The 13,554-nt window shown below is 37.9% G+C and overlaps 1 protein-coding gene across 9 annotated transcripts in view; it reads right to left on the reverse strand.

Annotated features, from left to right (window-relative positions):
* The window catches only part of MEIS2 (Meis homeobox 2), a 203,569-nt gene that overhangs the window by 175,658 nt on the left and 14,357 nt on the right, over window positions 1–13,554 (reverse strand). For all 9 annotated transcript variants that reach the window (XM_025884005.2, XM_025884004.2, XM_073876771.1 and 6 more), the window contains one exon: window positions 10,923–11,037. In XM_025884005.2, coding sequence (XP_025739790.1) covers window positions 10,923–11,037 — 115 coding nt within the window. The remainder of the gene's footprint in view (window positions 1–10,922; window positions 11,038–13,554) is intronic.

Here is a 13,554-nt window from a genome sequence, read left to right on the forward strand (position 1 = left end):
TTTTTAAAGATTTTACCCATTTATTTGACACAGAGAAAGAGCACAAATGGGGGGAGCAGCCCCCCCCCCCCGCTGAGCAGGGAGCCTGATGGGGGACTCGATCTCAGGACCCTGGGATCATGACCCGAGGAGAAGGCAGACGCTTAACCGACTGTGCCGCCCAGGTGCCCCACCAACCTCGACTTTTAAAAGGCCAATGTGTCATTGAGTCCTCACAACCACCTTGTGAGTTGGTTATTATTCCCATTTTACAAGTGAAGAAACCAACATGGAGGAAGATCGCTGCTTCGAAGCGACAGGGCAGAGATGAGCGTTCAGAGCTACCTGCTTCCAGAGCTGACATTCTCTCTCCACCACATACTCCTCCAGGCCAACAAGACTTCCTCCATCCATACCCCCAAACTGACTATCTGCCTTGCATAAGAGTTATTTTTATACTTGACAGGGTGCCTCCTGCCTCCTGGGAGATGGTCAATTATTGAAGGCAAGGATCCTTATAATTTTCATATTTTTATTCCCAGAGTGTCTTGCTCAACGAAGAGCTTTGTACAGTGAGTTTAAGCGGCATACATTTAGAAGAGGTCTTGCGAGAGGAAGAGCTTCTTGCCTCCAGATAGGTGTGTGTACCTACACAGTAGACCCAGTGCCCAACACTGTCATAAAAGGACAGCAGCCTGGTAGATGCGATAGGCTTTCAATAATCTCTGACTTATCAACTTTTCTTCATCATTCACATTTAGTACATAGAAATTTTGGAGGTTTTATTTTAGCGGATGGCATTTATTACAAATGTGAGTTGGAAGAAAAAATATGAAATTTTACACTCCTAGTCTACTTTTGTAAATCTTCAATCCTAAGAAAAAATGAATGTTCGGTTCTGAGGCAACAGTAACATCTCTAACTGGTATCAAGGGTTAGGGAATCAGTGTTTTGCTTCAGTAAATATTCTGACTAGAGGTAGTCAGCTACATCTTGTATAAATTATCAGTCTAAAAATCATTGGAACCCAGCAAAATACACTTAACTTTAAAATTCTTCTGAAAATTATTTAGACTTTTTGGAATGATTTGGAATACATTTCAGGAGAGGGTCTGGTATCAGCCATTGTACTGATTATCATGTATTATTCAACTTGTGAAGTAGAGAAATTCCAAATGAGTGCTTCTAATTGATTAGATAATGGAGAAGTTGCTCTGTGTTTACAAAATACACCTCATTGTTAGCTAACTGAACAGTCATCTGATATTAATATACCACACCTTAGGTGTCCTACTGCCAAACTGTAACATTCTCCCATCCTCAGAAAATAAATTCTAAAGCCTAGTTATTTTCTCAATGAACTGAGAAGAAAAAAAGCTCTCCTGGTTAAAAAAAAAAAAAAAAAAAAAAGCAAGAAACAAAAAATATTATCTCACTACATATTACAACTAGCCTGTAAAATCAAGGAAATAAAAATACTCACATTACAGCCCAATTACAAACAAACAAACAAAACTTTGCAGCCTCTCTCTCTCTGTTTAAAGATAAAATGCACAAATAAGAAGTAAGATCCATGAATGTAAACATTAGATTCCTGGGGCTTGAAGTGAGTATTGCATAATGTATAGAATTGTCCATTCACTGCATCCTATACCTGAAACTAATGTAACATTGTATGCCAACCACACTTCAATAAGAAAATAAAATCAAAGATCATCTCATTCAGTCCTATTTTACAGATAAGCAAAAGTCCAAAAACAGTAAGGGACTCATCCAAGGCCACAGAGCTAATGAGTGTTAGCATAAGATAGGGATCGCGGGGGTAAAGGAACTCACAATCACTGTTTCCAGCCAATGTTATATGCTTAACACATGGACTCTCAATATAATCTTGAGGCGAAGTAGTTTTTCCCCCACTTTGCAGATGGAGAAACTGAATCTAGCAGATATTGAGTAAAACCGGGACTTGAGCCCATGTCTCTCTGCCTCTGAACTCTGCGCTTTTCAGTATAACCCTGACCTTAGAGCACAGGCCTCTTAACCCACAGGCCAAGATTCTAGACAGAACCTCAAGCAGACGAAAAAGCGCTCACTACCAGGTTTTCCTTGCATCCTCCAAAATAGTTATACTTGCTCAAAAGCAAACTATGAAAAAACTGGGCGACATATGTAGAAAATCAACAAAAGCATGTGGGGCCTAAAACTCAAGAATTACTTCCAGACCCTTTACCTGTGTGTGAAGACCAATGACTTCCCCCAAGGTCAATCTCATCCTAAACAAGGAGTACAAGCAAAATGGACCCTGAGTTAATCATGGGAAACTATTCACCACATTAAGCAATTTCCCTTATTAGGTTTGCCATTACATTAAAAGACCTATCTATACACTTACTTTTGTAAAGATAAATAATATAATGAAAGGAAATGCCATCTCCAAATTCTGACTATATGTGCGTAATTTAAGACAACATTAAGAACACATAAGACAAATCCTATTTTAGGTATTATATTAAAATACTACCTAGAATAAGAATCCATAATTTAAGAATGTACCTAAGACCAAAAGATTTCTAAGTTTGAGTTGAGGGTCCATTGACTTACCTAAGGCAGTGTTGTATACAACAAAATTTCAGTAAAAGAAAACAATTTTTATTATCACGTAAGGAAGCAATAGGGTTTGATCAAATGTATCAATATATTCAAATATATCAAATATATCAAAATAGCTCATTTATGTACACATCACAGAGTCAATAAAAACAAGGATTTGATTAATGTCTCCACCTTAAAAAAAAGAAAAAAAATCTGTGGATTTGTTTATTGATTCAAAAGTGGGCCTACTATTGCTAGACAGCTGAATAAATGATAATCCCTACAATGGAAAAGCAGAGAAAACCAGGAACCAAATAATTATAACATAAACTGAAAGATGTTATGATGGAATTAGAAAGTGCTAGTGGGGTACAGAGAAGGGGACATTGGCCCATACCTGGGCAAATCAGGAAGGCTTCATGGAGAAGCTGATACTAGAATTGGATTTTCATTGGTAAGAATTCCCTAGGAAGGGACACACTTTCTCTATGTTTCCCCTCCATTATTTCCCTTTTCAAGACCTGGCTTTTTGGCCAGCTGAGGGACCTTACTGCTGGATATAGAAGAGATGCTAAAATGGCTTCCTTTCATTTTAATGAGGAACTAGATTTTAGTGACGTCTCATAGTTGTTTTCTTGCTGCTCATTAGAAAGGGCGTGAATAGTTCAAAACTACTGAGGGATAAATTTGGTAGATGAAAATGGTTTCTATTACTGTCTGCTGTGACATCAAAATATTTCTAAAGGCCAAAATAAAAACAAATGTCCACATAGGAGGATGAATTCTCCCACTAATCACACCTCCCCCTCCTTCACCCCCCTCCCAAAACAAGATGAATTTCAAGAAACTCTCCGAGGGTAGAAATATAAGAAAGAAAGAGGAAGGGCGAAAAATAACATGGCATCATTACAGACTATTCTTCTGAAGCAAAGTAAAGACAATGAGGGGAAAAATAGAACACGTGTATTACAATGTATAGCACCATACGGCTGTGTTTGATGCTCTGGAGGGCTTCAACAAGTACTGTTCAGCCAAAAATCAATTGAAAAATCAGCATGATAACAGAGCATGAGTTGCCCTATAATAGCCTTAAGACCCCCAAGGCTATACAAGTCCCTTTCATCTGCCACACTGAACTGACTCAAGGGGAACCTCACTTCCCCTCCCTGAGTACTATGCCTAGCTGCATTTCTAACCTACTGTTTTACCCTCCCTGAGAAAGGGGAGCTGACAAGGGCCAATGATGATTTAAAGGTGGCTTTTAAGATTTTTTTTTTCCTTTCTGCCTTATTCTTTATCTTTTCTTGATATTTGCACTCCAATTCGGCCGACAGTATTAGTCACAGGACTTTCCACAATATGAAATGGTCAGGCATAATCTCTGAATAACCTCATAATAATACTGTTTTTTAAATGCCTTAACTAACAGACATTAAACTGCCCCTTAATAAAGATCAGAGTTCAGGCTTATGCAAATGTGGCATGTAAGCAATTCACAGCATTGTTATAAATATACATATACAGTTCATTCCAAGATTTCATCTCAATATTTCTTCAATCACTTCCTCACAATGTCTGGTTTGTTCAATTTATATTTCTACTTGGCATTTGGTGCAAACCCCCAAAGATAAGATACATCTGTCCCTTAGTCACAAATCTTGGCATTTTTACCTTAACTCAATCGTGAAATGATTGGTTGAATATTACCTTGCTTATTAACAGAATTTCCTCGTAATAAAACATTTTATTTCCAAACTTTTGAATGTGACATGAGATGTACCAACTCAGTAGTGACAAACCACGGCCTAAAGAGGACATATAAACACCCCGATCCGTGTGAGGGAAGGAAAAGCTAATTGGAAGTCAGCTTCCCTGTGATTATCAGCTTGTTTATGGGGAGGGAGGACTCCTCTGAATGGCACTGTAAATTCATCCCTGATTATGGCGTTCAAACCAGAGTTCATTTCCACAAGCTCCCCGAAAACCCCCCATCCAATCCATTTTGTTTAGTTACAAAGGGTTGTGCACTGTTTTCAGAGAATGACAGTTCTTCCTGCTTTGATTTTCTCCAGTTTCAAGAAAAATTAATCAGTTGCGCAAGCCAGTTGTCAGATTTCACTTCCCTCATGGCAGAAAGCACACATATTCATTGTCTGCTATAAGAATAAATTTTAGTAATTTTTCCCCATGTCAATATGAATATTAGACTGACCCAATTAATATGAAATTCTTCTTTGCTGCTGGAACAGACAGTGCTGCAGAAAGAGCCATTTGCACAACCTGTTCATGATTATGGGCCATAAGGACACAAAGATGGCACACACATTTGTGGACCATCTGAATTCTTATACGGAGAGGGGAGGGGGAGGGGGAGCGGCATGACGTTAGCGTGACTGTCGTGGGTCATGTTTTTTAATCCGTAGTATTGGACATGTAACACAGCAACAAGAGCTGATCATTTTGTTTAATCACCTTCTGGATCTTTGCCAGATGGTCTCTATTGAGAGCGCTGCAAACAGAGAGAGATGAACTGCATCTAACACGCCACCAGAGCTTTCCCGTAAATGTCTGAGAACTGATTCCAACAAGAATTTAGTCTCAGAGCAGAAAGGGATACATTTAAAAACTATGTGCATTAACTATACTTTTCCCCATAGAATCCTCACTTGGCATGAATAATTTACCCACTCTTATGCTAATGGGATCATGAAAGTATCCCTGTGTCTTTAGTGCAGCTATTCTCAGCTTTCAGTAATTACCCCACCCAGTGAAAATAACATGGCTTCTGCATTGAACGGCAGACTAGTACCTGACAATTAGAAAGATCATGGCTGACAGTGGAAGGGTCCAGAACTGGACAGAGAAACCCTTGTGGCCCACGGAGGAGTAACGCTGGCCATGGGGGAGGCGAGCAAGGGGGAAAGGGTGAGAAGAAATATTTTCCATTGTCGAGCTCTGCGTTCTCTGACTTATTACCAAGATTTTACTTAAATAAAAATATGTTCCCCTTTACATCACTACGTGTAAAAGACGTTCATGACAAGTTCTGAAGAAAAAAAAATATCCAAGTAGAAGAACTAGAAGAGTTATCTTTACAGCACATCTGCATTAAGTATCTATTTTACCAGAATTGTTTAAAATCTAAATAGTGGAAAATCCTCTGCATTTTGCTTTTTGGAGGGAAAAAGGATTACCAAAAATAAAAAAAAAGAAGAAAGAAAGAAAGAGAAAGAAAAACTCATTTTCGACCTCTGTCCACAAAACTCCATGTTAGGTAGTTCACTGTGTAAAAATTATCAGGCTAAAACATCTGGGAAAGAAAGCTATGAAACAGCAGGGAACGTGGCTGGTTTATTGTTTATCTTTTGTTTATGAGGCAGTATTCAAGTTTAATTACTACTCTAAATTAAACTCTAACTGGCATCAGGAGACATCCCTTTACATGACTAAGTTAAAAAAAAAAATCTAGAAATCCCAACTCTGAGTTTTTCAAGTAAGTTGATACATATAGGAAGAAATTACTCAAAATTAACAGCAATTATAGAAAGCTTTTAAGCATTTATGGGCACTATTACATGCTCCTAGAGCATTTATTTATTAGAAGAGCTTAATTTTATTTCTAATGGTTACTATTCTAAAAAGTCCCGAGAAAATCAATAGAAATTATTTGGATGTTTGCTGATAGCTAAAGGATGATATTCTTTTGACTTTATTGGGGGGGGGGTGGAGCGGCAAGGAAAAAAATGCAACATAAATATTCTATATACAACAGCTTCTTCTGTGGGAATGTACAATTATCAATTACATTCTCCGAGAATTTTTTTTTTATACAATTAGGAAGACAGAAAGGAAAAGAAATGGCATTTAATTATCATAACAGTGAATGACCAGTTTTGGATGAACTTAGCTCTAGGAAAAATAAAAGTTAAAAGCAACTAGCAAAAGATTATGCCAGATGGCATCTGTCATATTGTATTTAGGGTTATTTTAAAGAAATTGCCACCACTATGAAAACATTCCATTGACAGAGTTTTCCTAGACTGAATAAGAAATCCCAGTAGAACATATTCAGGATCCACCGTAGATAGGGTGGAAGTTTTTCTCCCTCCTTTAAATGTATAATTGGAATATTCTGGTGGGGGAGAAATCTATTTCATACCGATAGTATGCATTATAAACTCAAAAGTATAATACTATTTTAGATGCTTGCTGACCTATAAACACATTCAATATAAAGGGGTATTTTTAGATTTCAACACCATGACTGGTAAAGAACTGTATAATACATAAATAAATATCTAGCTATGAAATAATAGTCTTATTGCCTGGATCATAGTTGGGGACATCAATGGAAGGATTTGGTAGGTGGCAGAGTTGAGGGGAATTATGCTGGCTTGTGCAGCCTTGTGTCCTGAAAGAGTAGAGACATATAGATGCTAGTATGCTAATGTATTTAGGTTAAACTGGGTCTGGCAACAGTATGGTTAACGTGTGTGTGGTGTGCAGTGTGAGCTCAGCAGTTACTGGGCCAACTGTCTCGGTATTTCTGGGAATCCTGCCTATTCACAGTGCAGGGATTGTTCAATTGCTGCAAAATGTACAAAATGAATTTTACAAAAATGAATTGTAAGGAAGGCCCCATTACAACGATTTTACAGCAAAGATGTCAACATCAATTTTTCTTTCATGCATAGCTAATGATTAAAACAGCATATTCCATTTGCCTAAGACAATTTATTTCATATTGGCACATCAAAATATTGAAATACAAAGTTATCTTTACTCTACCCTTTTTATTCATTGCTGCTGAACCCATACCATTGTTCAAACCAGGAAAAATAAAACAAACTTGGCACAAAATACTTAAAACAAAGGCTCATCAATATTCTCCAATTTGTCAACATCTCAATTACAGCACTGGAAAAAATGTAAATTTCATGTGCTCTAAACACTGAGGGGTCTATTCTCTTGCCAATTCACATGCGTAACTCCCATCAGCGTTAATGGGAGTTACACAAACCCATCAATAATAATAATACTTTGTACATATATTGTGCCTTTCATCTAAGGCTCTCAAAGTGCTCTATGAACAAGGGGGCTGCTTCCTAGTCTTTACTCTGGCAAAATACACAATGAAATACAAAGCAGCTTTTGACTCAGCAGGTACAGAATAGGGACCCCAAGCCTTATTATCAAGCCCCATTTTACTGATGGGAAGCCAGACACAAAGAGGGCCAGTTACTGCCCCAGAGTCCCCAGTCTGTACCCTAATTCTATCCCTGAAAAACCAGATTTCTTTCTTCATTCTAATGTGACTAACAAGACAAACTCCCTCCCTTTGGCTGCTTTTAGCAAAAGAAATCAGAGTGAATGAAAATCTGGTTCATATTTATATAGTTTACTGCTAGGCATGTGCTGTTTGAAAGATATAGTAAAGTCAGGTTTTACATTTTACCAAGTTTGTTTCTTAAAATATTTCTAAAATTTGATTTTTTCCCCCTCTATTTGGTTTGTTGTACAAACACTACAGACGAAAAGATGACCTTTCACCTGTGTAACTGTAGCTCTTTCACTATCAAGTCATAAAATGAAGTATTTTTAGATTCCAAAGTAAAGATGTGTATGAATCATTTTAGTAAAGATATTCACAAAAAATATAAAGCAACATAAATGCATGTATTGTTTTATAGCATATGGCTATTAAAGTTTAATTTAAAATGTGTATGAAAACATTGTATTTAGTACAATTCATCCCTATTTTTTCTGTTTATCATAATTTGTTTTGAAACTGAGTCGTTTTACAGTTTTCCATATGCCTGTTGTGCTAATAAATTCTGAATACGCAAGAAAACTCTTTTCTAAACTACAAACTTGGTTTCCAGTGAAACATTATAATATATTTAATACTAGGAACATAAATTTCCCTCCTAGGTTTCCCATTATACAGCAACCCTAAGATTTAACCTAGGATAAGCATATGTGATTTCAGTCAATATCTCTGTTGACTTTGCCCTGAAGCAGATAATTAATCTTTCCCACAGAAAGCTACTCTGGACAATTCAGTGGGCCAAATTTCAAAATACCTTAAATACACGTTTAAAAGACTAACATAGGCCTGAGTATGACAAAATGCATCAAGCCCGGCCTTCAAAATTTAGTCTGCTGTAACAAACAGAATACCCTCCAACATGTGTTTGGGGAACACTGATGTGGTAAGCCAGGTAGGAAATTCTCCACACCGAAACTTATTCCTTATTTTATAGGAATCATAACTTGTTTTTGTCCCTCACACTTTAATACAGTAAAATGACTGACTTCCTAGTGCTCGTACACATAAGCCGCCATGTCCATTCTTTAATCCCACGGAGATATGATAAAAGGACAAAATCCTACAGGGATCAAATCCTTCAACATGGGATAAGTGGGTGCAGCTACCCACAACATAGAGGTTTGTGGGCCTTGCTTTTACCGAGTGTATCCATCTCAGAACTTTTCTCTTTGTCTGACCAACAACAACAACAAAACAAAACTAACCGAAATGATAAAACTCCATGCCTTGCCTGTTGTCGCAACAATTCCCAGCTCCAAACCCCAGGGTCTTCTCACTCCCCCTCCCCTTCTCTCGGGTCCTTTCCTGCTATCTCCCTTGCCATAACTCAACCAACCCAACAGAACCAGGCAGTTTTAAATTTCAGTTGGGACCTTCGTGACCTGTTAATGAATCTACAGAGAGGAGAAAAACTCACAGTGTTGAGTTATGCCTGGTGTTGCTAGCTGACTTGGAGTCAGAAATGCTTGAAGCGTTAACGTAATTGCAAGAATGTGAAAAATGAAGCGCTGGGCTCCTGAGCAAAGTGAAAGGTCAAAGCGAGCCTCACACACAACAAGTCTTTGGAAGATAGCCTCATTAGACCATTAAGTCTGCTTCTCTTTTACCCCCCTCTTTTGTCCAATGGTTAGGGTGTTTTGTTTTTATTAATAGATACATTTCACCCTTTGTGTTATAGCAGTTAGGGGTGGTAGGGAAGGTGGACTCATTCAAAGCTTCCCAGATTTAACCACCCTGAGAAGTCCATCACCGTGACACGGAACCACAATTAAGCCCTTGCCCTGCACATCCACAGGATTCATATACAAGCCATCTCCAAAATGCCTTCCAGTTTGGTTTTCTTATGTACAATCTAACTGCTCTAATAAAGACAGCAGATAAGCCTAAACAGATCCAACTGACAAGTTCTTCCACAATTTACCATCTGATAGTTTTCATTTCTGTATCAGTCACAAATAACCCAGATTCTAATTTGGACCTATTCACAGTGAATGGCATCCTAGAAGACAAGTTTCTTCCTATACTCTTCTAGAATACTAGTAATCCAAAATCTGTGGCCAGAAACTTGGAGAAGTCAAGGCACTCACCCTACATCAACCACCTTCTTTTAAATGCCATATATGACTACAGCTCAGGCTGTTAAACTGTCCTCCACTTGGAAGACTCTCTAATGCTTAAATATTGTGGCCATAAACACAGTCATAATAGAGATGAAATAGACCTAGGAGATCAGACACCATCTAACGTAAAATATTAAAAAGTAAAATCTATACACTTTCCTGGCCTATGTTCAATAATGCATCTTCCCTTAAATTATCATTTTAGCTATAGAAGAGTCATCCTTACCAATGTATAATTGCTCTTTATGCAATAGGTGAGTTTTAAATGGTAAAATTTATTCTAAATTACGCTAGGCTTCCTTGTTATCGGCCGTTGACATCCCCCTTGCCCTCTGATTATTCTGATTTTTAGGATTTGTGACAAAAGTCACCATGCCAGCTGACTGGAAATGGGGACAAATGACCTAAGAACTTCAAAATCCATCTTCCCAAGATAAAATTCCCTATAAAATTCACACAGTACTTCTAGAGTTCATAAGAACAGATTCTGGCATTTTATGTGCTTTCAAGGCACCACTGCTTGATTACAGAGAACTCCTACAGTTGATATTACAAACAAAATATCCTGCTTATAGAATAATTCAAACTAGTGCAATAATAGCAGCAAAGTAAGCCTGTCATTCTATTTACTCACACACAGAAGTAAAGTGTAGATAACCAAATTTGTAAAAGAATTGGCAGAACTAATCAATTGTTATTGTAATGTCTACTTAAAGATTAGACATCTCACTTTGACTTTTTTTTTTTCCTAAAGTAATGTAAGTTGAGAGGAAATACTAACATAGCAGCTCTCTAACCTGCCACTCTCCTGTTTACAGGGAGGGAGATGTGCCGATATCATAAAATACTGAAGTTATTTTAGTTATGTCTACTTTGTACAAGGAAAATGCTTGACCTTTTACCTTGTTCACTGCTGTTGTCTCCACTCTGTGAAGCATGGCCCCCACTGGAGGGCCCCGGGGTGCCTGCTGAGTGGGTGGAGGTTGCATCATCGTGATCTCGCCAAGATGCAGGATTCTGATGTTGGGATGCCAAGAGATTTTTCCACAGTTACCATTTCAGCCATAAATGAAGAAACAAGAGGAAAGGTGCAGAGGGAGACAAAAAATGTATACATATTAGTATTTGTGGAACTAGGCATATAAAGATGCCATACTACGGTATGTTGTCTTTTCAGCGATTGGTACCAAAAGTAAGAAAAGATGCTCCAGAATCTTTATGAGGTGATGGTTAGTTACATCAGTGTCTACATGTGTTTAAACTAATTGAAACAGATTAAAAGGGGTGCATTGCATTATACACAAATTATACCTCAATAAAGTTAATTTCTAAAGTTAGGGAAAAAAGCTTTTTACAAATCTAGAAGTCATTTCTACTCTTGCTGTCTTAATTGGGGCATACTCTTCCAAGAAAGAGGCCAATACACTTGGATACTAATTACAGAACATCTACAAAACTCAATGACTCCTTTAAAAAAAAAAAAAAAAACAAATCAAAAACCACAGATCCAAGAAAGTACAGGGCGGCCCTTTGCGTCTTTCAGGTGCATTGACCTAGACCAACCTGAATGAACTCCGAAAATTACCAACTGATTATATAACCAACAGACAGAGTGATATCAATGAACAAAATGAAGCAACTATGAACAGTCAGCCATCTGGTAAACTGGACGGGACTTCCATGTGAGCTCCATGGAAGCTCTCAATTCACAGGGCAGTGCTTTTTTCCTGGAAGTATGACTTGTTTCAGAGGACATGCGAGGCAAACTGAGAAATTATAGCTCATGCTATGCTGAGTGTATTCTTCTCCTGTTCCTCCTCCCCTTTCCTGATCGTTCCCAATCCCCTGCTGTTGCTTAAAGGAAAACAGGAATTCTAATGTACAGGAAGGACTTTATCAGCACCACATGAAGGCAGGCAAGAGATGGAATTTCCTCTGGCAGAAACGGGGAGTAGGAACCGCACATGAAACAGACCAGCTTAAGGCCAGAACTGTACACTTGTCACCTGCATGTGATGACTTCAACTAGAGCCCAAAGATCTCCTGGCAAGCAAATTCTTACGGGAGGTGGGGCAGGGAGAGTCTTTGGGGGCAAAACGAAGTAACAACATCAATCTCTCAAAGTACAAGATTTCTCCTCACAAGAATTGGTAAATAAGGATTTTGACATGCCTATGGGCAACATGCAAACATCTTGACCATCTGAAAGCAATCTTGCCATGTTGTCATTACATATAGTTTATCCAGAAAAAAAAAAGTCTTTCATTTTCTTCTACATCAACTCTATTGTATATACAGAATATAAAATTTTATCAAAATAAAATCAAAAACCATGGTGAGACAAAATAAGGGACTATTCTTATTTGGAACAACAACAACCAAAAACAACCTTCCCCCCCCCCCACAGGGTCCGCTACAAACTGACTACTAATTAATATCTAGCATTTTTGAGAGATGATGAAATGACCCAAAGCTCTATAGATCAGTAATATCTGTATCAAATAATGCTACTGGCACTGCCATCAGGCTAGCAACTGATTCAAAGGGAAAACCCGAAGCAGAAATCTTGTGACTCTAAGTACAGCACAGGTTTAGATCTCCAAAGGTTATGTTTTAGAAAGGAGATTAGGGAACGGAGTCAAATAAAATGAAAATCAAGGTTCTGTGCTGCCTCTATTAAGACAAAGTCATGCCTGTGATTTCTCTTTTTATCTAAGTTAGAAACCACTCCAAGAGTTTCAAGCTAAAGGCAAACAGAATACAGGGGCTCTTCAAGCTTTGCAGCCTCTTCGCGTCAGCTGTTTGCCGGATGCTAATCAGATAAAGAGCTAGAAGAATTACGTGAAAGAAAGGAAAGAAAGAAAAAGAAAGAAAGAAAAAGGAAGGAAGGAAAGAAGGAAGGAAGGAAGGAAGGAAGGAAGGAAGGAAGGAAGGAAGGAAGGAAGGAAGGAAGGAAGGAAGGAAGGAAGGAAGGAAGGAAGAAAAAGAAAGAAAGAAAAAGAAAGAATAGCATGGCATGAGTTTAGTCCTACAATAACACTGGCTAGAGCCTTCTTTCAGAAAATGAAATAACTGAACCACATTCACCTAGGCTAAACTTTTCAGTGTATACAGCAAGTGATGTTAATTTTATGCACTGCAGGCTTTTTATTAAACAGGCTGCTGTAAAAGCTCCTTATCCCTCATGAAAATTACAATAATTAACTACTAACATCTCAACTATGTTTTAAGGTAAATGTCATCCAACAACTATTATATAATCATTCAAATGAAGCAAGTCTTTCTATTTGGGCACTAGAGTGACTTGAAGCGACTGCTCAAAAGGACTTTCTGCAACTGAAAATACTGGTTTGTCCCTCTCAGTCAAACCTGTACTGAGTTTTTTAAAGACAGACCTCATTAATTTACAATTTAGTGTACTTCTTTCAGTGGTTTTCTGGAGGGGGGGTTCTAAACTAAAGGGGTAAAAAATAAGCCACATAAACAAATATTACTTTAAAAGCAACTGATTCCTGTGAGGTGGATCTTTGGTTT

This window comes from Callorhinus ursinus, unplaced genomic scaffold (assembly GCF_003265705.2).
Source record: "Callorhinus ursinus isolate GAN/ISIS: 27379988/994484 unplaced genomic scaffold, GSC_fseal_2.0 scaffold25, whole genome shotgun sequence".
NCBI lineage: Eukaryota > Metazoa > Chordata > Mammalia > Carnivora > Otariidae > Callorhinus > Callorhinus ursinus.